Source organism: Phocoena phocoena, chromosome 1 (genome assembly GCF_963924675.1).
Source record: "Phocoena phocoena chromosome 1, mPhoPho1.1, whole genome shotgun sequence".
NCBI classification, from domain to species: Eukaryota; Metazoa; Chordata; class Mammalia; order Artiodactyla; family Phocoenidae; genus Phocoena; species Phocoena phocoena.
In genome coordinates this window covers 113,548,006-113,575,939 of record NC_089219.1, presented here as the reverse complement: position 1 = coordinate 113,575,939, position 27,934 = coordinate 113,548,006, and the positions used below count along the sequence as shown (strand labels likewise).

At 51.4% G+C, this 27,934-nt stretch overlaps 1 protein-coding gene across 3 annotated transcripts; it reads left to right on the top strand.

The window, feature by feature from the left end:
* The first annotated feature begins 98 nt into the window (after positions 1 to 98).
* Positions 99 to 27,933, top strand: SMG5 (SMG5 nonsense mediated mRNA decay factor). Of its 3 annotated transcripts, XM_065875038.1 has the most exons (22): positions 99 to 298; positions 4,232 to 4,330; positions 4,855 to 4,978; positions 5,345 to 5,501; positions 7,366 to 7,455; positions 8,403 to 8,492; positions 9,205 to 9,283; positions 12,825 to 12,950; positions 13,056 to 13,124; positions 13,586 to 13,794; positions 14,470 to 14,607; positions 14,773 to 15,372; positions 17,048 to 17,223; positions 18,343 to 18,418; positions 19,125 to 19,300; positions 20,376 to 20,534; positions 23,671 to 23,730; positions 24,132 to 24,291; positions 24,714 to 24,804; positions 25,655 to 25,729; positions 26,163 to 26,301; positions 26,481 to 27,933. In XM_065875038.1, the coding sequence occupies exons 1-22, from the start codon at positions 225 to 227 to the stop codon at positions 26,562 to 26,564; spliced, it is 3,051 nt and encodes a 1,016-aa protein (XP_065731110.1). In that variant the 5' UTR covers positions 99 to 224; the 3' UTR covers positions 26,565 to 27,933. The 3 variants fall into 3 exon arrangements, with proteins under 3 accessions (XP_065731110.1, XP_065731118.1, XP_065731126.1); XM_065875046.1 differs by lacking the exon at positions 14,470 to 14,607 and having other exon boundaries at positions 225 to 298; positions 26,481 to 26,564; XM_065875054.1 differs by lacking the exon at positions 20,376 to 20,534 and having other exon boundaries at positions 225 to 298; positions 26,481 to 26,564.
* The last annotated feature ends 1 nt before the right edge of the window (position 27,934 follows it).

Below are 27,934 nucleotides of genomic sequence, written 5' to 3'. Positions count from 1 at the left end.
CGCGAGATTTGGTAGTGGCAGGCCACTGGCCCGCAACTTCCAGCTGGTATCGCGAGATTTGGCAGGCGGAGGAGGAGCTGTCGCGGGCAGCTGCCTCGCAGCTATGGCGGCCGAGCAGGGCCGGCGGCGGTGGTGGCTGCGGCTACGGTCGGAGACGGCAGTGGTGGCGGTAGCGGTAGGTGGCGGGGGTCTGTGACCGGGATCCGCCCCCGGGCCCGGGCACCATGAGCCAAGGCCCCCCCACAGGGGAGAGCAGCGAGCCCGAAGCAAAGGTCCTCCACACTAAGCGGCTTTACCGGTGAGAGGGGCCGGGGTGTGAGTGCAGCCGCCAAGGGAAGTGGGGGGGGACAGCGAGGGGCGGGGCCTCCCGGGCGGGCGGGCTCTGGTGCCGGGCTGGGGTGCGGGCGAGGGAGGGGGGGGTACAATTTTGGAGGGAGCAGAGGGGTCGGGGCCCCGTAACGCTGGATTGAACAGAAAGAAAGAATTGGGTGGGTGGGAGGTTGGGAGGGAAGCACGTGGAGGGATACCTTCCGCAGTGAGCTTGGGGCGGGCACCGAGCTTTGCGGATTTGGGGTAAGAAGGTGGGAATTGGGGACTGCAAGGGTTGGGAAGGTGAGGGTGGGGTCACAGATAGGAGAAAAACCCGGAAGGGAATGGTGCTTAGAACCCTGTAAGGACTTAACAGGGAAGAGCCCTGGACTGAAATCAAGAGAGCCAGGTTCAGCTCCTTGCTTTGCCATTCTCTCTCAGTTTAACCTTGGGCCTCAGTTTTCTCATCCTTAAAAGGAGAGATTTGGATTTGATAGGCTTTGAGGTCCCTTATGGCTCTAAGTTTTGGGAATCGGAATGAAAAGAAAGAGGCTGGAAGACTATTTGTGTTGGACTGGAAGGGCGGTGAAGGACTTTGAGTCCAGAATGTTCTTAGGTCATAGGAGCCCATTTCAGGGCACCTGGGGACTCCTGAGTTCTGCCTTCCTTCCAGCCTCATGACTACAGTCTCTTGCCAGGCAACTTCCATTCCTGGTTTCTGATTTCCACAGTGCCACTGTGCCACTCACATCTTCAGTCTTTCAGCCCTCTGTTGGGAACAGGCCAGTATGAGCTCTTCCCATCCTGAGTGAGCTCCTCCTGCCCCGAGTCGAGGATTTTCTGTGTGGGGCAGCTGAAACATGGGCTCTTGAACTGGATCAAAGTAGGTTGAAGCATAGAGACCAAATTGAGTTTTCTGCTTTCTAATAGGGAGTAGGGTTTGGGGTTTTCATTTGGCTCAGGCTCTTTAGAACCAGAGGTGTTTGCATGAGAAGACCAGCTTCAGAGCCATGGGCCTCATCTTGACAGTGAAAGAGTCAAGAACATGTTGTCTTTTCCTCCCTTGAGTAGGCATCCTGCCTGCTCTGGCTTCCTAAGCCAGAAGGCAGAGGGGAGTATAGGCTGATGCAAAAATAGAAAAGTGATCCAATCTATCAGCCCCAGGGCTCTCACTGTGGGCTGCCCCAAGCAGTCTCCAGGTGGGTGAGCAGTTGGCTGGGATGGCATGTGTGCCTTGTCATGCAGCCGATTGTCAGTGCTGCCTGTCAGACAGAGTGGGCAGTGCTTGCAAGATTCCTTACTTGTCTCCAGCTTTTGGAAATGGCTCTGGTCATCCTTCTAATCATTCACAAATCTTGTTTTTTCTCAAGCCACTGCCCTCACAGAACTGACTGACTTAAGCGGATATGTTTGCATGTGTGGTTTACATGTGTGCACGTGGGTATCTCTGCTGGTAATTGTGTGTTGTTGGCTTTGGGCAGGATGGAAATTTGAGGCAGCGGATCTCTTTTTATTATTTATTATAGCAATGTTGATTGGTGGGAAGAACTGCGGGAGGAAGGTCTGATTTCTTGGCCCAAGGTAAATATGTTGTTAGACTATGTAACTGTCATCCGACCTTCAGTAAATTTGGGAAATTCCCACAGTCTGTTTACAGAAATGAAATTCTGAAATGTTTTAAGCGCCTCAGAAAAGGCAGCTGGAAAAGGGATGCTGGAAGGGACACAAGCACCAGTTAATTAGGCCAATTTTAACTGTTTTTAAAAAAAATTTTTTTTTTAACACTGCTAGGCCTAGGATTACAATAGTGAATGAGACACAAGACTTTTTTTTGTAGTTTTTGTTCTAGAGATTACAATTTAGTGGAGGAGCTTAGGGTCTGATGGGAAATGTGGAAGAAAGTGGGGAGACCTCTCAGGTTTAAGAGTTTGCAATTAGAACTTCCTTGAGTAGTGGTTACTAACCTTTTTGAATTGAGAATCTAAGGAAAGCCCTGGGGCCTGTCCATAAAAATACATACACACACAGCCTCCTTACATCTGTGCATGGCACTGAAGTTAAAAGCCCTTTCCTGGGGACTAAGCTGGCATATCACTGATGGCTGCCTGGTGCTGCCCTTGGCATTGAGGGCCAGGATGGCTGAAAGGGCTTGGCTTCCATCTCTAGGCAGCCCAGGAGGTGTTTGGAGAAATGCTGGGCTCTTAAGATGGCCTGTGAGAAGGCCTTGATTACCATCCCACCCACTCAGCTGGGTGTTGGCGGTCACTTCGCCCTGTACAGGACAGCTTTTAGTGGTGTACCACCTGAGCCACCACAAGATGCTAGCCTGCTGTGGCCCACTTTCCCCAGCCCAGGAGCATGTTTCAGTGTTCTGAAACAATTTTGGACTGTTTTATGAATCATCACTCCCTGTTTTTTGGTTGTTTTGTGTCCAGAGCTGTGCCTGATTCACCTGTTCTCACAGCTGCTGTCTGTCCTCTGGGTTTTACCCTTCCAGAGATGATACCTACCCAGGCACCTCTTGGCCATCCATTGTAGAGTTTCCTTGAACTTTTCTCTTAGGGTCTGGAATATCTTCCTCAGGATGAAGACTAATATTTTTTGAGTACTTACTGTGTACAAGGCACTGTTACAAGTGCTTTATATATTAGCTAATTTAACCCCCACAAAGTAGATGATGATATTAATCCCATTTTATAGATGAGAGAACTGACACATAAGGAAGTTAGATTTTTCTTTTTAAGGGTTTTTTTTTTGGCTGCGTTGGGTCTTAGCTGTGGCACACGGGATCTTCGTTGAGGCATGCGGCATCTTTGCGGCGTGCGGGATTCTCTCTAGTTGTGGCGTGTGGGTTTTTTCTCTATAGTTGTGGTGTGCAAGCTCCAGGGCGCGTGGGCTCTGTAGTTTGCAGCACATGGGCTCTCTAGTTGAGGCACGCAGGCTTAGTTGCCCCACGGCATGTGGGATCTTAGTTCCCCGACCAGGGATTGAACCCACGTCCCCTGCATTGGACGGCAGATTCTTTACCACTGGACCACCAGGGAAGTCCCGGAAGTTAGATTTTTTACCCAGGACCACATAGCTTGTAAGAACTAGAGCTAGGATTTGAACCCAGGCTGTCTGTTTCCAGAGCCTACACTTTATATTAAAGAAACAGTTCCTTCAGCAGGATCCAGGAGACCTTATAACTAAGCAGTTTAGGGACACCCTCCCCCTTTCTCTTACCCCATTATTCCAAAGCAGAATTTTATATTAGGAATGCCTTTCCTTTATGTCAGAGATAATAAGCCTTTGCATAATAATAATTTATTCATTCCACCAATATTTATTGAATGCATACTGTATACCAGTGCTGTATATAAATTATTTCATTTAATCCTCACAACAGCCCTTTGAGGTAACTGCTATTATTTCCACTTTTATGCATGTGGTAACTAAGGCTTAAAGAGGTAGGTAATTTTGCCCAAAGTTATAGAGTTAGTAAGACACAGCCAGGTTCAATCCCTAGATGTTTTGCCTGGCATCACAGCCTATGCTCTTTCCATTGAGAGTCTACCTTCCACATCACAGTTTCTCTACCTTGACACTGTTGACAGTTGGGGCAGGATAGTTATGGTGGTAGACTTTCCCATGTATTGTGGGGTGTCTAGCAGCACACAGTAAATGCCAATAGCAATGCCTCTTCTTCCCCTCCCCCAGGTAGTGACAATCAAAAATGTCTTCAGCATTGCCAGATGTCTCCTGAGGGGACTGCTGTGTCAGGATGGAGACTGTGTTCATCTTGTTTTGTACGGAGCTCAATCTGCAGCCATTTAGTTTCCCCACCCCAAATTCTTTAGCTTTTCCTCTAGGATCAGGGTTCCAGCATCATAGGGGGACTATACACATGGCTCAGAGGCTGTTTGCCTATATTTCCCTGCAGGGCCGTGGTGGAGGCTGTGCATCGACTTGACCTCATCCTTTGCAACAAAACTGCTTATCAAGAAGTGTTCAAACCAGAGAACATTAGCCTGAGGAACAAGTAAGCTGAGACTCTAAACTACACATTCTTACAGTTTCTTTATTCCTTTCCACCTGAAACCCTGTCACATATAGACACATGTTCTCTTTTATCTCCTGACCTCATGGTACAATAATGGGGTATGACGTCTCTGGCCTTCCTAAGAGGGAGAGGGGATCCGTCACTCTCTCCAGCTTCTACATCTAACACCATTAGAATGGTGTTTGAGTTGGAGGAGTTGGCCATACTGCATAATGAAGGAAGGAAAGAGGAGATACAGAGGCAGAGTAAAAAGGAGAGAAAGGTGCAGGGAAAGAAATGAAGATTATTAAAATTCTTATTGCTCCTGCCTCTGTCTTTTGGGGCTCCCACTGCCTTCCAGGACTGCTGTTGTCTTGGGTCCTACTGACTGACCCTGGATGTCTATTGCGAGGCACAGGGATTTGTCAGTCGGGGTGTTGGCAAATGCCTTCTTGTCCTCAGTTCTTGTGTCCCTCACCAAGGGATGGGCAGTCCCTCTCATGCTCTCCTCTACACCCTCCCAGGCTGCGTGAGCTCTGCGTCAAGCTTATGTTCCTGCACCCGGTGGACTATGGGAGGAAGGCAGAGGAGCTGCTGTGGAGAAAGGTGTACTACGAAGTTATCCAGCTTATCAAGACTAACAAAAAGGTAAGGGGAGGTCAAGATCTTGGGAAGATGTTTGTCTAAAGTGGGGAAGCTAAGGAAGAAAAGGACAGCTAGGCAAGTGGGCCAGAGTATGGTTGTAGATAGGGAAACCAAGGAAGAGATAGCAGAAAGGGAGAGAGTCATATGGAATTAGGATCAGGGAAGGAGGGGAGCCTGATCCCAGATGGGGAGACCAGAGAAGTAGGTCTAAGGGTATAGGGGTAACTTGTGAGTGAGAGGAGATGTGGATAAAGTTCCAGAGCCAAGAAGATAAGTTTATTTCTTCAGGGAGATGAATATGATTAGGGATGGGGGAGCAGAACTCTGATCTTGTTGCTTAACTAGCCCCTTCCCTTTCCCAATCTCCAGCATATCCACAGCCGGAGCACCTTGGAATGTGCCTACAGGACACACCTGGTCGCTGGTATTGGCTTCTACCAGCATCTCCTTCTTTATATCCAGTCCCACTACCAGCTAGAACTGCAGTGCTGCATCGACTGGACCCATGTCACCGACCCCCTCATAGGTCAGTGAAACCTGGGCTCAAGGAGCAAGTTCATATGCTTCTACTTCTGGCCTTCTTATCCCTCAGGATCCATGTACCTTGTGACCCAGCCAGGCAGAGAGCATTCTAGAAGACCTACAAATGCTTCATGAAATTTGGATTTACCCAAACAACCGTATGACTCGGGGTAAAGATCTTAAGGAAAGAGAGAGAGAGACCTCTTCAGTCTGGGATTGTAGACCCATGGGGAGTCGGGGAGGGAATGGAATGATCTAGAGTAGGTCTGACACTGAAAGATGTTATTAATAGCATTTTTTTTCCTTCCAGTTGAATTTGGCTGGCATTTCTTTTAACTTTAGAGATTGTTTCCTAGTAGTTGATGAAAGTATTAAAGTTTTTAGAAACGTTGGGGAAATCATGGACATTCTTTCAAGATAGTGCAAATCTCTTTTTGGCCTTCTGAGGTACTGGCAGCTATGGTGGTTTTCTCTTCAGTTCAGCTATCCTTTAGAGCTCCTTCCCTCTTCCTCCAACTCCCCTTGCTCTTTATACCCCCTACCCTCCCCCAGCCCCATGCCCCTTCCCTCACCAGGACAAAGACATTCTGGGTCAGAGATGGAGGTTGTGTCTACACCCCTATGTGGCAGCATTCTCTGGTCAGAAGCAGAGCACTGTACTTTGTACATTTAAAAACATTTAAAAACAAAACAATGGGGAATTCCCTGGCGGTCCAGTGGTTAGGACTTGGCACTCTCACTGCTGGGACCCCGGGTTCAATCCCTCGTTGGGGAACTAAAATCCTGCAAGATGTGTGGCGCAGCCAAAAACAAAACAAAACAAAACAACGTCAATCCAAGGCAACATTTATAGGTGTTATACCAGATTGCCAGAGGGGTCCATAGCTTAAACAAAGATTAAGAACCCTTATTTCAAAGGGTCAGTTCCCCAAATCATTTTAGTTTTTCTCCTTATTGATATTTCTCATTCAGCCAACTCAGCGATGTCTCTATAAAGAATATTAGGAAAGGCTGCTCAGAATGGGAGCTACACACCCAGGAGTGTGGCTGCAAAGTGGAATGGATAGGAGGATGCTGTGCAACTTTGATTTCTTTAACTGTAAAATGGAAGTAACAAGAGTAACTACCTCATGCGGTTGCTTTGAGCATTACTTAAGTTGATATTTTAATACACTTAGAACAGTACCTGGCACATGGGAAAACTGCCTGCCAAGTAGCCGGAGCTCTCTGAAGTTACAAGGCTGCCTGGGTGAAGGGAGAGGAGAGAGCCCATGCATGTTTGGCTCTGGCCACCACCAGTCCTCAGGTCAGGCAAGATGACCTCGTTTCCCTCATGAATAGACTCTCCATAGGCTGCCTTCTCTGTGGACCTCCCACCAAGCAGAAGCCAGGAGCATTTACCTTGGCCTCATTCAAATGCCATTCTTCCTGGGCAAGTTTCCCATCTTTACCCAAACTTTTTACCTTTAGGTGGGGAGCTGCTACCCAAGGCACCCACAACTGTACTGACACTTGAGCCTCACCTCTACTTTCTAGAAGCCTTCCTATGATGACCTTTCACACGACCTTCCCCCAGGGAGCTGTCCTAGGTTGAGGACCGTAGCCCATCTGTTGTAGTTCCTTTCTGTCCTATGAATGACCCCTGCCTATGAGTTTCTGTGTCTCTACCTCTGTCTACCTGTGAGCCTGTGTCTCTATCTGTGTCCTGGATGGGTGTCTTCTCTGCCCCATAAGGCCGTGTTCTAAAACTAGCCCTGGATTCTTTATCTCCTTTCTCCACCTAGGAAAGGTGTTTCCCCAAAGGTAGGGACAGAGGAATGGGCTTATAAACATATCTCTCTCTCTCTTTCTCTCTCTCTCTTTCTCAGGATGCAAGAAGCCAGTGTCTGCCTCAGGGAAGGAGATGGATTGGGCACAGATGGCATGCCACCGATGTCTAGTGTACCTGGGGGATTTGTGTAAGAATCCGAACCTTTCATTTTTCTCTGTTTTGGGCTACAGGACAGGCTCCAACTGCTCTTGTTGGTACCACCCTTTACGTGATTGGAGAGCAGGAGGCGCAGTGTGGCCTCTGATAACTTTTCTCCTCCAGTCTGTTTACAGTGTTTCCTTCTTTTCACTGTTCGTGCATGAGTCGAAAAGGATGGTGAATACAAGAAGAAGGAAAATGTCTTTGCTTTTTAAGAAAGTCAGGGTGATAACCTGGTTTCAGCGATGGGTTAGGAAGATTTTAATTTGATGTCTTTCTCCTTTGGGGTTTTCTCTTCATGGATTCCTAGAGGAATTGCAGTTAGACCTCAGGGAGGACTTACCTGCCTGAAATATGTTTCTCAGAATGGAAAAGTACTCTTGCTTTATGGCTATCTAGTCCTGATAGACAAAGGTTCTGTCATTAGGCTGCCGGTGTGTGGCTGTCAGATGCATTATCCTTTATTGATCTGAGGCTCGTCTCCCTGCCCCCATCCCACTCCTGGACCCTTTATAGGCAAGGGGCACAGAGAGAATCGGCTGTTTCACAGTAGATTGACCAAGTGTCATTAGTAATGTCTTCTCTCTAGAACTGAGCAGTTGAATTCCAGAACCAAATATCAGAAGTCTTTTCAAGCATTTATATATGCTGCAGCCCCTTCATTGGGAAGAGATAATCAAGAAGAGCCTCTTTACTTTACAAACACTAAATATTCTTTACATTTTGGACCTACCAGCAAGGAAGAGAGAGTTGAACAGTTTGCCCATAGTCATGCAGACTTAGGACTGTGCCAGAGACCCAAGCAGCCTGCCTTCTAGCTCAGGTATCTTCCTCCCGGGCTCTTATTACAGTTCTCCAGAGTAGACTCCCAGATGAGGGGAGGTTTTTCTGAAACACGGAATCATTGTATTTCTTTTCCTCCTCTCCCTCCTGCAGCACGATATCAGAATGAATTAGCTGGCGTAGACACTGAGCTGCTAGCTGAGAGATTTTACTACCAAGCCCTGTCAGTGGCTCCCCAGATTGGTAAGTGGACCCCTCCACTGGGGCCTCCCAACCCAGCAGCATTTTCCAAGAGGAAGACAATGTTGAGATGGCAGGCAGGCCATACTCACTTCCCCCTGGGTCCTTCCCACCCACTCTCAATTCTTTCATACCTCACCTTGGTTCTGCATTCTGACCCTTGTAACACACACTCAGAAGATGGTGGAAGGAGAAGAGAAATGGGAAAGTCTTGAGCTAAGAAGGAAGGAGGCAGAAGAAGAGGGAGAGACAAGATGGCTTCCCTGTCCCTGAGGTTTCTGTAGAAAGAGGGGACCATACTTCAGCTGCCCCCATGGAGGCACAGTGAGGGAACGGATAAGGCTCCATTACAGGAGAAGATGGGGATTAGCATGTAGGAAGGAGAACTCAGAGGTGAGAGACTGAGCTGGGATAGAGGAGAGGGCTCCATGGAGTTCAGTCAGCATTGGAAGAGGCACAGCTGCTGCTGAAGGAATGGCAGCTGTCAGTGCTGAAATCCCTGGTGGTCCGGGTGGGCTTAGACTGATAGGAAGTGAGTCTAGAGTCGATAACGCCCTGGAGGAGCAAGATTAAACTGCTGACCACCTGAGGCACCGGTGTCGCCTGCAGACCCACTGCTCTCCCCGTGCGTTCTCTGATGCTTAACGTGGGTTGGGTCTTGCAGCTTTCGGTGAGTATTATGGCTACAGACTGGGTGACTTTTCTTCCTCTCCAGGAATGCCCTTCAACCAGCTGGGCACACTTGCCGGCAGCAAGTACTATAATGTGGAAGCCATGTATTGCTACCTGCGCTGGTGAGTATTTGCCAGCTCTTTCCCCAGCCCTACTTCCATGTCTGCACAATTCCTGCTTTGTTTTCTCTCTTCCCTTTCTCCCTTCTCTAGCTCCTGGGTGAGATAGATAGGAGAATGCTAAGATTGAGGGGATCCCTTCTCTCAGGGGCATCCTGACACAGCCCTGCTGCTTTTCACCTCGCCACCTGGACTTGTAGATACTTGGGCAGCTGAAGTAGCTGTCTGCTGTCCTGAAAAATAACAGGATTGCCGCCTTCCTGAAGAAGGAAATAAATTTGATATAGTTGATAAAATGGTACCAAAGTAGCTTCTGACAAGAACTTCAGAACTATAGAGCTTCAGTGTCTTGAGGTGACAGAGATGACAGCATGGGGGGACAAGTTTAACAGGGTGGATCACTGCTTCCCTGAATCTCACACTTAGCTCTTAGAATGAAAAAAATTTTTTCAGGGCACCCAAAGTTGATTAGGCTTAGGTTACTAAGTCACCATAACCAAATGCACGTGAGAGTGCTAGGTAAATGAGAATGCCATTGGTTAAGTCTTAGTGAGACATAAACTGCCAGGAAACTCACTGTTGCCACCTAATCAGGGCCAGAGTCTACTTGAGAAGCCAAATCTGTCTCAGAAGAAGTTATATAGTGAATTGGGCTTCAAAGCCTAAAGGGAATAAGGGTGGTCTTCATAGCTTAAATGGTCAGCTACTAAGGTGTAAAGTAAAATAACCTAATTCTGCCTTCCTGGTCAAGGAAACCTGTTTCCTGTATCAACAGATATTTACCCTGTTCCGTTACTAGATCACTACAGACTGGCCTCCCATCCACTATATTCATTTTATTTTTTTAATTGAAATATAGTTGATTTACAATGTTGTGTTAATTTCTGCTGTACAGCCAAGTGATTCAGTTATACATATACATACATTCTCCTTTATATTCTTTCCCATTGTGGTTTATCACAGAATACTGAATATAGTTCCCTGTGCTATACAGTAGGACCTTGTTGTTTATCCATTCTACATATATGTAAAAGTTTGCATCTGCTAACCCCAAACTCCCACTCCATCTCTCCTCCACCCCCACTTCTCCCTTGGCAACCACAAGTCTGTTTTCTATGTCTGTGAGACTGTTTCTGTTTTGTAGATAAGCTCATTTGTGTCATATTTTGGATTCCACATACAGGTTATATGATACGGTATTTGTCTTTCTCTGTCTGACTTACTTCACTTAATATGATAATCTCTAGTTGCATCCATGTTGCTGCAGACGGCATTATTTCATTCTTTTTTATGGCTGAGTGATATTCCATTGTATACATATATATATATATATATGTATTACATCTTCATCCATTCATCTGTAAATGGACATTTAGGTTGTTTCCATGTCTTGGCTATTATAAATAGTGCTATGAACATAGAGGTGCATGTATCTTTTTGAATTATAGTTTTGTCTGGATATATACCTAGGAGTGGGATTGCTGGATCACATGGCAACTCTATTTTTAGTTTTTTTGAGGAACCTCCATACTGTTTTCCATAGCGGCTGCACCAATTTATATTCCCACCAATAGTGTGGGGGGGTTCCCTTTTCTCCACACCCTGTCCAGCCTTTGTTATTTGTGTATTCATTCTTGAATATGATTACCAGGTTTATAACCACCCATTGCATCTTTCCCATTCCTTGCATGCCTTCCAGGGAATGCCCCCCTTACTTGTCCTGGATCCCTCATCACATTCATAATCATGATTTAGGGTGAATCACTTTCAAAGAGAGCCAAGCACATCCAGGTTTGGGAGGTGCCAAATAAGGTCCTCCTCTACTATGCTTAAACAATTATATCTCATGGTTTGTGGGTTAGGCATTTGGCTAGGGCTCAGTTTGGCAGTTCTCCTCCTGGTGGCATTGTCTAGGGTCAGTCAGTGGTATTTGGCTGATTTGGGGGTCTGCTATATCTGGAGGGTTGGTTCATCTGGACCCCTCTCCCTCTGCCTGTAGTCTCAGGGCCTCTCCATGTGGTATCTTCCTCAGGGCAGATGGACTTCTTACATAGCGGCTCAGGGCTCCAACAGCAAATAATGACCCAAGAAACTTGGAAGTAGAGTCTGCCAATCTCTTAAGGCTGGGCCTGGAAACTGGTGGAGTCACTCCTGCGGTATTCTCTTGGTCAAAGCAGTTGCATAGTCGTCGTCTCCCACCCTCATCCCCTGCCAAGATTTAAGGGGAGGTGACACAGAACCCACTTCTCAGTGGAAGGAGTATCAATTTATTTATTATTTTTTTTTTTTGCGGTACGCGGGCCTCTCACTGTTGTGGCCTCTCCCGTTGCGGAGCACAGGCTCTGGACTCGCAGGCTCAGCAGCCATGGCTCACGGGCCCAGCCGCTCCATGGCATGTGGGATCTTCCCAGACCGGGTCACGAACCCGTGTCCCCTGCATCGGCAGGCGGACTCTCAACCACTACGCCACCAGGGAAGCCCTGTAGCTATATTTAATTCACCACTGACGTGTATTTCTTTTCTATCACTGCTTTTTTGTAATTAAAAGATGTTTCAAAAAACAAGACATTTTTTAAAAAGTATAGCATGCTCTTAAGTTCATAGGCTTTGTGATAAGACAGACTTGGGTTGGAGACTCAGCTCTACTATGTTTTAGCTATGTGACCTTTGTTTTATTGATTGATTGATTGATTGATTGCCGCGTTGGGTCTTCGTTGCCCCGCGTGGGCTTTTCTCTAGTTGTGGCGAGCAGGGGCTACTCTTTGTTGCGGTGCGCGGGCTTCTTGTTGCGGTGGCTTCTCTTGTTGGGGAGCACGGACTCTAGGCACCGGGCTTCAGTAGTTGTGGCTTGTGGGCTCTAGAGCTCAGGCTCAGTAGTTGTAGTGCATGGGCTTACTACATGTAGTATAGTAAGTGTAGTGCATGCTCCGCGGCATGTGGTGTCTTCCCAGACCAGAGCTCGAACCCATGTCCCCTGCACTGGCAGGCGGATTCTTAACCACTGCGCCACCAGGGAAGTCCCTTATGTGACCTTTGCATTATACTTGATCTCTCAGGCTTTACTTCCTCATCTGTAAATGTGGACAATAGTAGGGTACAGTGCGTGACGCAGAGTGGGGTGCTCAGTACATATTTGCATTTGAATGAATATGAGGATTAACTGAAGTAGTGTATGTAAATATCTTTGCACATAGTAAATGCTTGTTAAATGCTACCTATTAAGTGCCTGTGCTTTAAGATGAAGGATAGTGTGTTTCAGGGATGGTAACTAAGTTAAGTTTGTAACATTCAGTGAGATTAACTGTCCCATTTCTAGATACAGAGGAGATGCAGATGTCATCATTACTCTGATTAATCTGGAAATTGTATGTGTGTATTTTATTAGGAAAGATAGCTTTCACCCTGAGTGCATACATGGAAGGGGAGGCTGGGAGCAGCCTGTATTGACTAGAAACAGTGCTCCCTAAATCCCTGGAAGACTGACATTTCCCCTCTCCACCTCTGCCTCTGCCAAGACTCAGTAGCTCACCTCTGTCTCCTTCAGCATCCAGTCGGAAGTGTCCTTTGAGGGGGCCTATGGGAACCTCAAGCGGCTGTATGACAAGGCAGCCAAAATGTACCACCAGCTGAAGAAGTGCGAGACTCGGAAGCTCTCTCCCAGTAAGAAGCGGTGAGTGGGGCCTGTGGGAAGAGGGGTTCTTTCTGCAGTTGGTGCAGTAGGACCATAGGGACCCTGGAGCTGTTCACCATTTACCTTGGGCTCCTCTCATTTCAGATGTAAAGACATTAAGAGGTTGCTGGTGAACTTTATGTATCTGCAAAGCCTCCTGCAGCCCAAAAGCAGGTGAGTGGAAGAGAGTGTGGGCAAGAACTGTGTCCTGTGAGCCCCATCACGATGGCTTCTTTCTGGCAGGGGACTTGAAGAGGAGGGAGTGGGCTGGTGAATTCTGCCTTTTGATTGGAAATTCTTTAGCTGGCTAGTCCTTTCTTGGCATCCCTCACTGTCTCACCCTATGTTCTGTGCCCATTCTCTGGGTGGCTTACCCTCTGGCACAGTGGGTGCTTACTAGATGTTGAAGGAGTGGCCGAATGGGAAGCCTACCCACATCCCTTCCACTGCGTGTCTGCCCTTCCCGTGTTATTCTGTCTGCTTTGGAGACCAGCAAGCACTGATTCCCCCTGCTTCTCTTTCTGAAGTCTCCCCTAAGGATCCTGTGGTCTTTTCTCTGAATCCTGTATTCCCAGCTCTTTTTGCCTGCCCCAGCCCCCATCACTGACCTCCCCTGTTATCCTGCCCTTCCATAGCTCTGTGGACTCAGAGCTGACATCACTTTGCCAGTCAGTCCTGGAGGACTTCAACCTCTGTCTCTTCTACCTGCCCTCCTCACCCAACCTCAGCCTGGCCAGTGAGGATGAGGAGGAGTATGAGAGTGGATATGCTTTCCTCCCGGACCTTCTCATCTTTCAGATGGTCATCATCTGCCTTATGGGTGTGCACAGCTTGAAGAGAGCAGGTAACTCTCCCTCTGTCCCTCATTTCTCCCAGACTGGCTTCTGGGATCCTCACTACCGTTTTCTGCAGCTCCTTATCCGTGAACTTGCTTCCACAAGCAGTCCCTTCACTACCTGTGTCGCCGCCTGGCTGTGGGAGACAGGGGCAAGGAACCCTGCCCTAAAGAAGCCCCTAGTGAATGAACAAAGGCAACAGCATATTCCCACCCCCTCCGCCCTCCTGCACCCACAAACACACGTACCCTTGGCCAGGACCCAGGCAGACACAGTGGTTGAGATGCTTAGCTGATGATCCAGACGGAATTCAGACTTGCTGGGGGTGGGGGCAGTTAGGCAGTTCTGGAAACCTTTCTGCCGGAGGTGTATGTAGAGCAAAGTTGGATGGACGGGAGGGAGAGGCAGGGCTGGGTGCAAAGATGCTTGGGGCGTATGGGGAGACGCTTGCGTGAAGGCATCAAAGCCAGGGAGGATGAGATGGGACAAGAGCATCCCTGAGCTTACATGAGGAAGCAGGATGAGAGTGAAGAGACCTGGGAAGTCTTTTTTCACCTTAGAGGAAGTTTTCGGAGGCAGTTGGATCCTGGGAAAGGTTGAGAACAGCGAGGTGAGGTTGAAATTGGTGGAGCCCGCTCCTTTCCAGGGCCCTGGGCCCCTAATGCCGGCTTTCCTGGCTTTAGGGTCCAAGCAGTACAGTGCGGCCATTGCCTTCACCCTGGCTCTCTTCTCCCACCTCGTCAATCATGTCAACATACGGCTGCAAGCTGAGCTGGAAGAGGGCGAGAATCCCGTCCCGGCGTTCCAGAGTGATGGCACAGGTGCAGGCACGGGGGAGGTTGTGACTGTGGAAAGGTTAGCATGGGGTGTGGGGATCGTGGGAGGGGAGCACAGTTGTGGCAGGGGAGGTGCTGTCAAAGAGCACCTGCCAGTGTCCTCGTTCCAGTTTGTCCCTAAGGCCCCACCTGACTGTCCTCTTTCCACAGATGAACCAGAGTCCAAGGAACCCTTGGAGAAGGTGGAGGAGCCGGGTCCTGAGCCTCCTCCTGCAGCATCTCAAGATGGCGAGGTCAGAAAGAGCCGGAAGTTCTCCCGCCTCTCCTGCCTCCGCCGCCGGCGCCACCCACCCAAAGCTGGTGATGACAGTGACCTGAGTGAAGGCTTTGACTCAGACTCGAGCCATGACTCAGCCCGGGCCAGTGAGGGCTCAGACAGTGGCTCCGACAAGAGCCTTGAAGGTGGGGGAACTGCCTTTGATGCCGAGACAGATTCAGAAATGAACAGCCAAGAGTCCCGATCAGACCTGGAAGATATGGAGGACGAGGAAGGGACACGGTCCCCAGCCCTGGAGCCACCTCGGGCCAGGTCAGAGGCTCCTGAATCCCTCAACGGCCCACTGGGCCCCAGTGAGGCCAGCATTGCCAGCAATCTACAAGCCATGTCCACCCAGATGTTCCAGACTAAACGCTGCTTCCGACTGGCCCCCACCTTCAGCAACCTGCTCCTCCAGCCCGCCACCGAAGCTCCCACCTTGGCCAGCCGCAGGCCCTGTGTCAATGGGGATGTGGACAAGCCCTCAGAGCCAGGTACTTGGGCCTCTCTTCATCATCTTGCTTTGGTCCTCACCTCCATACAATCGGCATTCATCTGAGAGAGGCCACTTTTTTCTGTTTGAGTACCTCTCATCCCCACCCTCACTGCCTGGCTTTCGGCTTCTGCCTGTAGTGTGGCCTGGAGTTTTTTCCTGGGAATCCCCTCTGCTGCTCACTTCCTTATTCTCAGCTCCCAACTGATTTCATGGTCTTATTCTCCTCCCACTCCCACCTTGCCCTGTGGGTTTGGGGCTTTTCTCCCTACACAGCACTGCAGCTGTAACTCCCTCCCGTGCCATCCCAGGTCCTACCAGGGCTCCTGGAAGCTAGAAAAACTGCACCCACCAGGGCAGGTGGATTAGAATGAGACTGTTTCCCTGAGGGTCTTCCCCTGAGGTGCAAAGGGAGCACCTGGTCAGCAGCAGCAGTGAGCATTTGCGGCATCTACTCTATGCCAAGCACTGGGTTGGATTTTTTGGGGGTCTTATCTAATTTTCACTGCAGTCTTGTGGTGGAAGAGTTATCATCCCTATTCTAAATTCTGTTCTTTACCTCCAAGCTTCTGTGCACAGTGCTTCTTTGGTCTGGAATATACTTTTCCTCCCTTGCCCCGAGCCTCTCAATTAGCCAATTGCTTGCCTAATTCTCACTTTAGATTTTAGCTTAAAAGTCACTTGGTCTGGGATTCCTCCAAGGGTAGGCTTCCTGTGGGCTCCTGTAGACTCTGCACCTTGGCAACTTCCAGCCTTTTCCCACTCGAGTGACATTGTCCGTTGACTTGTCTGTCCCTCCCCTGCAATACCATGAGCCTCTTGAGGGCAGGGCAGTCCATGTTTTGTCTATCGCTGTATCCTCATTACCTAACACAGTGCTTGGCACATGGTTGGGACTTTGAATGAATAAAAGAAATGAGGAAGCTGATGCTCAGAGTTGGAGTGTGAACTACTTAGTGTTCTAACCTGCAGACTTGAAGAGCTAGGAGTTGGAAGTAGTTCTTTTAATTCTGTACCCCTTTTCTCCCCACCTGTAGCTCACTTCTGACTGTCTGCCCTGCCTTTTGCACAGTATAGGCACATCATAAATATCAGTTGAGTGAGTAGCTGTAGACCTCACAAATTAGCTCGTGTTTTTTATTTATTTATTTATTTATTTTTGGCTGCGTTGGGTCTTCGTTGCTGTGCACGGGCTTTCTCTAGTTGCGGCGAGCAGGGGCTACTCTTTCGTTGTATTGCGTGGGCTTCTTATCACAGTGGCTTCTCTTGCTGCAGAGCACGGGCTCTAGGGCACGCGGGCTTCAGTAGTTGGGGCACGTGGGCTCTAGAGCGCAGGCTCAGTAGTTGTGGTGCACGGGCTTAGTTGCTCCACGGCACGTGGATCTTCCCGGACCAGGGCTCGAACCCATGTCCCCTGCATTGGCAGGCGGATTCTCAACCACTGCACCACCAGGGAAGCCCCTTAGCTCGTATTTTAAAAGGCACCAGGCTCTTGGCTTAAAAGCAGCTAGTTATTGAGCCTAGAAAAGTTAGGCGGGAGGCTGAGTCCTCTCTTCTCACATCAGAATTCTTCAGAAGAGTCCAAGCAGGTTGGGGCATGCTCCCCTTACAGAGCTGAAGCCTGTTGCCACATGCCTACTAGTCGCTCATCCTGGTTCTCTGTCACCCACCCCCAGCCTCTGAAGAGGGCTCTGAGTCTGAGGGAAGTGAGTCTAGTGGGCGCTCCTGTCGGAATGAGCGCAGCATCCAGGAGAAGCTGCAAGTCCTGATGGCCGAAGGCCTGCTTCCTGCTGTGAAAGTCTTCCTGGACTGGCTGCGGACTAACCCCGACCTCATCATTGTGTGTGCGCAGGTGCGTCACTCCACTCCCACTGCTCTCCGTCAGGTCCCAAGGTGTAAGGGGAGGACGCCAGCCAGGATGGGGTGTGGGAATCCCCTCAGGTGGGCCGGTCAAGACAAAAGTTATTGTCAAGCACCTGCTCTGTGCTGGCTCCTTATGCTTTTTACAGGGCAAGGATTAGGCATGACCTTTGCCCTCAAAGAGTCTGTGGCCTGGGCTGGGATACAAATTTTGTGGACTGGGAAAATAGCACTGCTTATTCTGCTTTGTGTCCCCAACGCCAGGCATAATGCCTGCCATTATGAGTAACGTCTGTGACAGTATGTGTTCAAGGGCTAACCTTGATAGGTAAACACCGGCGTCCAGAGAAAGGAGAGAGCACTGAGTAGTGACAGGATGTTCAGACAAGGTGCAGGTGTTGGGAGCCGGGAAACGGCTTAAAGAGAGTCCTGGAGCTGGAGTGAGTGGTGTCAGAAGCGGGCTGCCATGGAGACTGGCTGGCGTGATTGTGACCTGTTCCTTCCTTTCTCAGGTTCAGAGTCTTAATCTTGAGCCTCCGGTGCCCTGAGGCTTTTCTTCAGTGCTCCCTTATTCCAGTAGCACCCCTGCCTGCTGTAGAGACCCTTTTCTCTGCAGGTCGCCCTCTTCCCTGGATGAGGGAGCTCAGGTCAGGGCCAGGCACAGCCGTGGGCATGCGCTTGTGCCTGATGACAGCTAGTTAGTCATTGCTAGTCATCGAGGGCGGTGTGGCGAAGATGGTCATATCCCCAGAGCGGTGGCCCAGTGTGGACACGTGGAGGGCTGAAAGGAAAAGTTTGTGCTAGACAGGGAGAAGCTTCCTCCAGCACTCTAGCTTTTTCCACTCCCGAGACCCAGAGAGTTTCTCCTGTGGTTTCAAGCCTTCAGCGGTTGATGACGTTCAGTGAGGCTTCATGGCCCCCTTCTTCATTCCTCCCTGTTTTCCAAGTCCTCCGTGAGCCCCGCCTTGGCCTCTTTTGTTAATTTTTCTCTCAAACGCTTCTAGGCCTGTGACCATAGCCCCAGACCCCTCAGATATAGTGCTTTTCTTGTTCACTGCCAGCCTCCAGCACTGCCCCAGCTGAAGGCTTCCTCTTCTCTCTCTCCCTCAAGAGCTCTCAAAGTCTGTGGAACCGCCTCTCTGTGTTGCTTAATCTGTTGCCAGCTGCTGGCGAACTCCAAGAGTCTGGTGAGTGAGTCCCTGGCACTGTCCTCCCTCTCTCTCCCTCGCTGGCCCCACAAAGCCCGCCTCCCCCTTCCTGGTAACCTGGTCCTTAGGGTAAGGAGGTTAATGGGATTCACTGCCTAGCCTCCCTAACACACAGCAGTCATTGTGGTCTGGGCCTCTCTGGTTTCCTGCCCCAACACTGCCCCACTGTGGGGAGGTGGCCTGGTCCACCAGGGAGTGTGCTCCCTGGGGAAGGCAGTGGAGTGGCAAGAGCAGAGTGAGGGGAGCCTGTGAGCCAGCCCCAGTCACTGGTGTGGCACCGCTGCCTTCCTCATTGAGAATTGACCTTGACCTTCAGAGCCCATCTGTCTGGGTCATCCCCTCCTGCCACCTTCCAGCTGGAAATCACCTTCTCCTACCTCTGGACTCACCCAAGGGCAGTCCATTCCTTCTTCCAGAGCTCCTCCTCTCACATCCATCCTAGTGTAATTGTCCCTCTGTCAGGGGGCCATCCCAGTCTGAGCGGTCCTCTAACCCTCCCAGCTCTGGTCTCCTAAAGCTCTGCCTGGCGGCCCTGTGTACCCATCTCTCCTTTCCTCCCCCCCATCTCTCCCCATTTTGTGTCCGAGGAGTATGTCCTGTCTCACAGCCTCTGAGGAAGGGCTGTGTCCCTCTGACTGGGGGCTCCCATAGGGCAGGTGGTCTCATGTGTCCTCTTTCTCCCCAGGCCTGGTCCTGTGTCCTGAGGTCCAGGATCTTCTTGAAGGTTGTGAACTGCCTGACCTCCCGTCTAGCTTGCTGCTCCCAGAGGACATGGCACTTCGCAACCTGCCTCCCCTCCGGGCTGCCCACAGACGCTTTAACTTTGACACGGATCGGCTCTTGCTCAGCACCTCAGAGGAGGTGAGGATATCATTTCTCACGCCACAAGCTCTGTTGTTCATCAGACTCAGTAGCAAAGCAGGGGCTCAGGGCTGGGGGGGACGGGCAGGCAACCCTTCCATCCAGACAGGGAGCATGTCCCTGGGGCTGCAGCTGTGATGACAGCTAGTTAGTCATTGCTAGTCATCGAGGGCGGTGTGGCGAAGATGGTCATATCCCCAGGATATGACCTTTTTCACTCGGTGAACCATTTGGACTTCCTTTCCTCCTTGGCAGGATGTCCTTCCACAGGTTTGCTGTTGGTAGTGTCTCCCTTTGTAGAGCAAGCCTCCTTCCCCTTTCTCCACTTTTTGGAGAGGACAAAACAAGTAAATTATTAGGGCTTTGAAATCTCTGTTGGTCTCTTTTCTTTTCTGAGCCCAGCCTCCTCTAAGCTGACCAGCAAACAGAAAGTTGGAGCTGGAAGGGAATGTGCTACCCATTTAGTCCAGTGACTTTCACCCTTGAATCTGTGTCACCACATGGGCCGTCTTGGGGCAGCAAAGGGAAGCCAAGTGGACAGGCGTCCCAGCCCCTGTCCCCAACACACACATACCCCACCCCCACCCCCACCCCCCGCGTTGGTTCCTCCTTCTCCAGCTTGGCTTGATAGTCTGTTTTATATTTTAGCATTCTAGATAAGATTTTTGTTTGATGGGGAAAGAAGGGTTTTGCTGACCAAAAACATAAGTTGGAAATGATGATCTAGTTTGTCCTTTCATTTTACACGTTAGGATCTGAGACCCAGAGAAAGATGGCATAAGAACCCAGGTCTCATCACTCCCAGCCCATGCTCTTGTCTCTTTCTTCTCAGCCCTGAGTCCTGCTTCTCTAGTCCTTCTGGGAGTCTCCTCGCCCTACTTGCCCACTCCTTTTCCGTTAGCTAGAGGCCCTGGGCCTCGGCGCTCCTCTTTTCCACCCCACAGACCACAGGCCTTACGAGGGAGCCCGTGTTGCTGAGTTGGTTGGGCTGGCAGGGACGGCGGAGGGGAGGAGCGGGGGCCAGTGGGCCTGGAGGGCCCTGCTCAGCCGGGCCGCCTCCCATGTCTCCTCACAGACGGTCGTGCGCGTCTGCTGCATCCGCAGCTTTGGCCACTTTGTTGCCCGCCTGCAAGGCAGCATCCTGCAGTTCAACCCAGAGGTCGGCATCTTCGTCAGCATCGCCCAGTCTGAGCAGGAGAGCCTGCTGCAGCAGGCCCAGGCCCAGTTCCGCATGGTGAGTCAGGCCTCCCCTCCCTGTCTGCTCTGCTCCCGTGGGCTCACTGAGAAAGCCAGGGTCAGAGGCTTAGACACACTGGTGGCCCTCGACTGAAGAACCTGGTCATTGGGGCCGGGGAGACTGAGCCTGGGGAGGGAACTGAGGGCTGATAGGGAGTGAGAGTTGCTTTGAGCAGAGGCAGCCTGGCACCGGCCTGTATGTAGACTCACTGGGGATTGAGGGCCATCTCTGTCACCTCCTAGTCTGAATTGAGCAAGTCACTTAACCTTGCTGAGTCTGTTTCCTCATCGGTTACGCAGGAGTAGTTGAATCAGCGTTACGGGGTTGCTGTGACTGAGCAATGATAGAGAACGGCGGGCACTTTGCACTTTGCATTCTGGAGCGTGTGCTGTGGAGTATGTGCGCTCAGCGAAATGCTCCCTTCCCTTTCCTTTCCGAGGGATGAAGACTGAGGAATGGCGGGATCCTGGCATCAGACACCATGCAGGAACCCTTCCATCCCATAGAAGCCTCAAAGAGTAGGAGGTGGCCTGTGTTACCTCTTTTCCAGTCAGTCATTCATTCCACAAATACTTACTGAGAATCTGCTCTATGCCAGACCCATCAGTATCCTAGGCATGAGGGTTACAGCAGCAAACAAGACAGGCCTTTCTCTTGTGAGGCTAATACTTTGTGAGCAACACTGTGGGTTCTTTAGTGGGGCCTGCACAACCCTGGGCGTGTTGTCCTCCCCAAGCTAAGTGGCACCAGTACATTTGGGGGGGTGGTGTCTGGCGCGGGAAGCACGGCCCACGTGTCTTGGCAAGCCCAGGGGTTCTTCTTCATCTCAAGCCAGTCTCCTCCCCCATGTTCTTCCTTTCCCCAGCCCCAGGCTCCCCGACCTCTGAGTACCCCCTTCCTGCGGATGGGAAGGGGCTCAGTCTCCCCAGAAACCCCTCTCCTTGCTGCCTTAAAAGCAAGCACGTTTTGTTAAAAACTAACCTTTTGTGTTAAGGCTTTCATTGCTGTTGCATAGGGGAAAACACAGGGGGTTACAAAAATAATTATGGGGAAGTCACACAGCTTCAAAAAATGTTAGAGTTTGCAGGCATTTCTTCTGGCCTAAACCTCCCGAAGACTCCTCCTGGGGGCACGGAATACTTGAAAGCCCCTCTGGTGTGGTGCTAGACACCACAGGCCACAGTGGACTCAGGCCACACTGCCTGCTGGGACTGCCTCCTGCTCTGCCTGAGTCACGTTTCCACCCCAAGGGGTTTATCCCCTGGCAGCAGCAGCGTGGTCCTTGTCATATTGCCATCTCCCATCATTTATCGAGAGTTTTCCATGTGCAAAGCTGCTTTGCATGTGACATCTCATTTAACTCTGTAACAGCCCTGTGAGGTGGGTGCTTGCAGCCTCATTTTATAGACAAGGAAGCTCAGAATGACAAAGGAGGAGGTATCAGTGGCAGAGCCAGGGCTCTGGAATTGGAAAGACCAGGCTCTTGTCCTTGTTCTAAGCTGCTGTGGGAGCTTAGCTTCTCTGCAAGCCAGGCGGGGCGCTGCTCCTACTCTCTGGGCTCTAGTGTCTGCCTGGTTTAGGGACCCCTCTTTCCCGATGGGTCTGGTCTTCTGCCTCCCTTCTTTGCTTTCTCTACCAGAGTTTCTCGAAGGGGACACTCCACAGGCGGGTAAGAGGTGGACACTTCATAACCATAGTATAATTATCAAAACTAAGAAGTTAGGATTAGTACAATCCTGTTAACTACAGACTTTATTCAGATTTCACTAGTTTTCCTGTAAATGTCTATTTTCTTCTCCAGAATCCCACATTACATTTGATTGTTTTAGTGTCTCCTCAGTCTTTCCATGTCTTTTTTTTTTTTTTTTTTTTTAAATATTTATTTATTTATTTGGTTGCACCGGATCTTAGTTGAGTCAGGCGAGCTCCTTAGTTGTGGGATGCGTGTGGGATCTAGTTCCCTGACCAGGGATCGAACCCATGCCCCCTGCATTGGGAGCCCAGAGTCTTAACCACCACGTTACCAGGGAAGTCCCTTTCCTTGTCTTTTATAATCTTGACAGTGCTAAGGAGTATTGTTCAGTTGTTTTGTAGAATGTCCCTCACTTGGCTTTGTCTGGTGTCTTCTTATGATTAGGATGAGATTATACATTCCAGACTAATATTTTAAAGCATCACTGATGATGCCAGTTTGCTCGTCAAAGAGCCTTCAGTGGCTCCCCATGTCTTTTAGAATAAGTCCCCATCTTTAGACCGTACTAAGGAATTTGGACTTCATCTAGAAGACAAAGGAAAACCATCACAGGACTTTTAGTCAGGGCCATGATGGACAGCAGATGGTTTTTGAAAGATCGCCTTGGTTGCAGGCAGAGAAAATGAGTTGGGCTGGAGGCAGAGACCAAAAAGAAGGTGGTTTTAATAGTCAAGGTGGGAGGTACTGGCTTAGACCGGGGTTGCATGTTGAAGATGGAGGGATGCAGAGGGACGTGAATGATTTTTTAGGAGGTACAGTTGACAGGACTGGGAGGCTGATAGCTTCTGGGGCTGAAAGAGAGGGAAAAGCCAAAGCTAGCTAGCTTTCTGACTTGGCAGATGGTGGTTTACTTAGCAAGCTGGGGAACACTGGAGGATGAGAAGCAGGTTCTGAGAAACAGGTGGGGCTGTCAAGTAGGCATTTGGGTACGTACGTCTGGAACTCATGAGTGGTCAGGTCTGGGCTGAAGCTGCAGCTTGTGGAAGAAGTTGGCAAGTGGATGATGATAGAAAGCGAAGGGGTGCATGGATGGTATCCCCTGGGAGGGAGGACAGATTGAGAGGAGCAGGGGTGGAACCCTGAGACACAGACAGGTGCCATCCCCTCCCTCTCTCCCTGGGAGGCGTGAGCTTCTGTGGGCTCCTAATGAAATGTGTTCAGATTACACAGGAGGGATATTTTTTCTCCCACGCCTCCCTTCCCCTCACTTAGCAGGAGTGATAGAGAGCTGACTTTATATGAGGCCGTACCTGTTTCAGACCCCAGGAATCCCTTTTGGTCTTCTGGACCACTGGAGAGAGGGATATTCACCCCCAGCTTCTGACCACTGATCACTTGATCACTTGTCCTAGCTTAGCGCCTGGTATTTCCCCCCTGTAGGCACAGGAGGAAGCTCGGCGGAACAGGCTAATGAGAGACATGGCCCAGCTACGGCTTCAGGTAAGAAGTTGGGGCCCCGTACTCCTTCTGCTCTTGATCTGGTTATTGCCTGAAGCCCCCTGGCACGTCCTCAACCCTCCAGCTTCAGCCCCTGTTCTGCCTGCCGTGGCTCTCCACCTTGCCCTGGCTACCCTCCCAGCCTCCTAGACTGCCTTCCAACTGCTGACTTGTCACTGAGCTTTTGTGCTCCCTTCTGCCTTCACTTCTGTCTCTTTTCTTTCTCTTTCTCTTCCTCTTTCCTTTACCACTTGTTTCTGTCTACTTTTCCTATGAGGCCATTCGTCGAAGGGGTCCCTTGTTCCCATTGGCAGCAGGAGGAGCCCCATAAGAGCCACCTTGAGTACCATTCTTCCCCTGCCCAGGCTGCATGCAGCTCCACCCACTCTGCCTTCTCTCAACAGCTCGAGGTCTCTCAGCTGGAAGGGAGCCTGCAGCAGCCCAAGGCCCAGTCAGCAATGTCTCCCTACCTCGTCCCCGACACCCAAGCCCTTTGCCACCACCTCCCTGTCATCCGCCAGCTGGCCACCAGTGGCCGCTTCATTGTCATCATCCCAAGGACAGGTAAGTATATTGGAGAGGTGGGAGCAGAGAGTGTGGCTAGAAGAGAATCTGGCTTGGGATTGAGAGACCCTTACTTGGGGCCCAGTTTACACACAGTGGCCTTGGTCAAGTCCTGCTGCCTCTCTGAACTTCAGTCATTTCATCTGCAAAGTGGGCATGACAATCCCTGTTAAACCCTGACTCACAAGATGGTTGGGAGAAACAGATGAGAAAATCTAAGTGAAAGCAGTTGGTAAGGTGCCAGCATACATTGTTGGCAGAAGGTCAGTGTTCGGAGGAGCTTCGGGATTCCTGTAGGAGCTACGGCCCCTTTTCCTGCAGTGCGCCCTGGAGTGAGTGCGCATGCTTCTGCAGAGCCCCGAGTCACGACAGCCTGAGCTCATCTGTTTTGTCGTTCCCCCACCCCCCATCTTGCCCACCAGTGATCGATGGCCTGGATTTGCTGAAGAAGGAACACCCCGGGGCCCGGGATGGGATCCGATACCTGGAGGCAGAGTTTAAAAAAGGGAACAGGTGAGCGCAGGCCTGGCTGGACCTCTGCTGAGCACAGACAATAAATGCGTGTGTTCCTCGTGTAAGACACGTGGACCCTGGTCACAGTTGGCTCACTGCCTGGGGAGGGAGGCCGAAGACATAATTAGAAGTCAGGGTCTTAGGTGCTGAAATAGACAGCGATTGGAGGAGCTAGGAGCCCTGTTGGGAAACAGTGACCTGCTGTCCATCTACCTCTGGGGCAAACATGAGATCACTGTGACCGGGGAGAGGGGAACAAGCCCCCATCTCCAACCTATGGACTCCTTTGCAGGAGGTTCTCCTGCTTTAGGTGATCAGGTTGACCAAGGTGGGAGTGCCTTCATCGGGGCTGCCCAGGGGCTTCCCATGGGGCTGGGGGGACAGATGGCAGTGTATAGGTGTTCAGCCCAGCACAGGCCCTCCCTTCTGGCCTTTGGGGCCAGAAAAGGACTAGACACTGGGTGTAGGGAAGAGGGAGAAAGCGCCCTGCTCTCTGCTGGCTGGCCCACCCCTCCTCTGCATCTGCCCTTGCCTGGTCAGAAAGCTGCACAAAGCCTGCTTGTTTGGACCTTGTCTCCAGAAGCACTGACTTGAAAAGCATCTGCTGCTTCTCCCCTCCCAGCTCCTCCCCAGGGAGGAACCAAAGAATTGATGTTATCAGGAGGAAAAGCAAGCTGGGCTCAGCAGCTAGGAAGCCACTTCAGAATGACTCCAAACAGACCTGTGATGTGGGAGACGTGCCCCGCCCCCCCCGATAAAACTGGGTCCCCTGCGCCACAATGGCCTGCTTTGTATGAGGTGCCCTCCCTCTCCCCTGCCCCCAACCTACACTCTCTCGTCTCCTTTGCAGGTACATTCGCTGCCAGAAAGAGGTGGGGAAGAGCTTTGAGCGGCATAAGCTGAAGAGGCAGGATGCAGATGCCTGGTAAAATTTCAGCCCCCACCCCTAGAACCTCAGATAGGCTGCCTACCTTGCTCCTCTGTGGGCACTCCCCAGGACAGAGGGACGGGGCCGGAGAATTCCGTAACAGGCAGCAGGACCAGCGCGGGGCCAGGCTTATTCTGCCAGAGGCCTCCTGCAGGTCTCACCTTAGTTGGAGTGAGAAGTTGCTCCAGCATCTGAGCCCCCGTGGCCCTGAGATCCTTGGGCTCAGCTTCCTCACTCATTGAACCTTTGCCCAGTCCCTGTAGCATGTCCTCTGGGGCCAGCTTCCAGGACCCTCTCCTGTGGGCTGCCTGGTTTCTCTCGCTCTCTCCTGGTGCCCTCCTCAACCCCAGCTTCCCCTGTGCCCTGGAGATCTGGTGTTCAGGCTGTGCTAATGCTGGGGCTTGGCCCGCCTTCCCCCTGCTCCCACCAGGACGCTCTATAAGATCCTGGACAGCTGCAAACAGCTGACTCTGGCCCAGGGCGCAGGTGAGGAGGACCCGAGTGGCATGGTGACCATCATCACAGGCCTTCCACTGGACAACCCCAGCACGCTCTCAGGCCCTATGCAGGTGGGTCATGGGGTGATGTTTGGCAGTGTGGAATGGGGAAGAGGTACCGGTGTCGACTCCCTCAGACCAGACAGCTGCCCTTTTCCTCTTCCATCACCCCTTCCCCAGCCCCTCAACAACTTGTCCCAGAGTTTGGGAGGTCAGGCCCTCCTCCATTTGTCCTCCCCCCAATTCTACAGGCAGCCTTGCAGGCCGCTGCACATGCCAGTGTGGACATCAAGAATGTTCTGGACTTCTACAAGCAGTGGAAGGAGATTGGTTGAGACCGACCCCCAGGCCCTGCAGCGGGGCTGACTCCAGATCTCTCCTGCCCTCCCTGGCAGCCAGGACCACCACCTGTAGTCACCCCACCACACGCAGACTCACGCACGCACACAGGAAGGAAGCCCAGCTGCACACAGGCTGCAGGGAGGGCCCAGGAGCCAGCTGGGAGGGCGGGGTCCCCCTGTTGCCAAGACGACGTCAGGAAAGCAAGGAAAGTGCTTGGAGCAGGAGAGGCCTGTGGGCCCCTAGCCAGCCTTCCTGCCTCAGCCCCCCTGCTTTCCCCAGGGGCAGGTGGCAGGCACGGGTGTCTGCGTTTCGTTGGAGTGGTTCCTGGACCTCTGAGGGGAAGGGACAGCAGAAGGGGCCCTTCTTCCTCACCCAAGACGCAGGGTGGTTGGTGCCAGGAGTTTGGGCCCTCTGGGCCTGGGGGTAGAGTTGGGTAACACCAGGTGTCTGGGTGGTTCTCTGCAGACCCTTCCTCTCCTTGAGGACCACCCATCCCCCTCTTATCTCCCTTTGCAGGGGCTGGGCAGCTCCGGAGCCTTGGGGACTCTTAAGGAAGAGGGGCCTGGAGCTGCCTGCACCAGTAGCAGGGCAGGGCTTAGATCCCCTCCTCCTGCTGCAGGGGATGCACACCCATTGCCCCGCTTCTGTTTTCTGTCTCCCTTCGTCTAGCCTCCAGGGCAGGGAGCAGGCCCACAACGGCTGCAGGCAGTCCGGCCTATATGCCATTGAGGGCTTCTGTGCCCGCCAGCCCCATGGTCACTGCGCTTTGTGCTCTGGGCTGCTGTGCTGGGACAGAGTGGGATGCCGGTAAGAGGAGAGAGGGGTGAAGTTTGAGGCCACAACCCCCCTTACTATCTAGGGAGGGGCCTGTGTTTGGATGGACAGCAGAAAGGAGAGGCCCCTTGAAGCTGCCCGCCCAGGGACCCTCTGCCCTGATGGGCTTCCCTACTTTTGTCCTTCCCCGGGACTAAAGGCCTGGAGGAGCTGAGCATGGGGCTAGCTTCTGGAGTGTTGAGGTGAATGTGAGAGCAGAGATCACGAATGGCTCAGGGCAGTGAGTGGAGCAGCAAGAGTGGGGCTGAGTGTGGGAGGCTTTGGCCAGGATTGCCTCGGCCCCTCCCGCTCGGGCTGCACATACAGCTCGGGCTGGGGGTTGAGGGTCGGGGATCTCAGCTCTGCTGTTCCCCACCCCAGCACTAGCCTAGCTTCCCAGACTGTTCTCGGAGGAGAACTGGCTGCCTGCCTCCTTCCTCTAAGACAGCAAGTCTGGTACAACCTGGGGGGAGTGGGATCACCCCCACTTCCAGTCCCTGGCAGAGGCTGAGACTAAAAGCATCACTTAATAAAGACCCCCAGAAGCCCG

Bases quoted from the DNA above. Each gene is read 5' to 3' on its own strand.
- SMG5 (XM_065875038.1), top strand. From the start codon at position 225: ATGAGCCAAGGCCCCCCCACAGGGGAGAGCAGCGAGCCCGAAGCAAAG. The intron at 7,456-8,402 runs GTAAGAATCCGA...TCCCTCCTGCAG, and splicing joins AGTGTACCTGGGGGATTTGT to CACGATATCAGAATGAATTA. The intron at 19,301-20,375 runs GTGAGGATATCA...GTCTCCTCACAG, and splicing joins TGCTCAGCACCTCAGAGGAG to ACGGTCGTGCGCGTCTGCTG.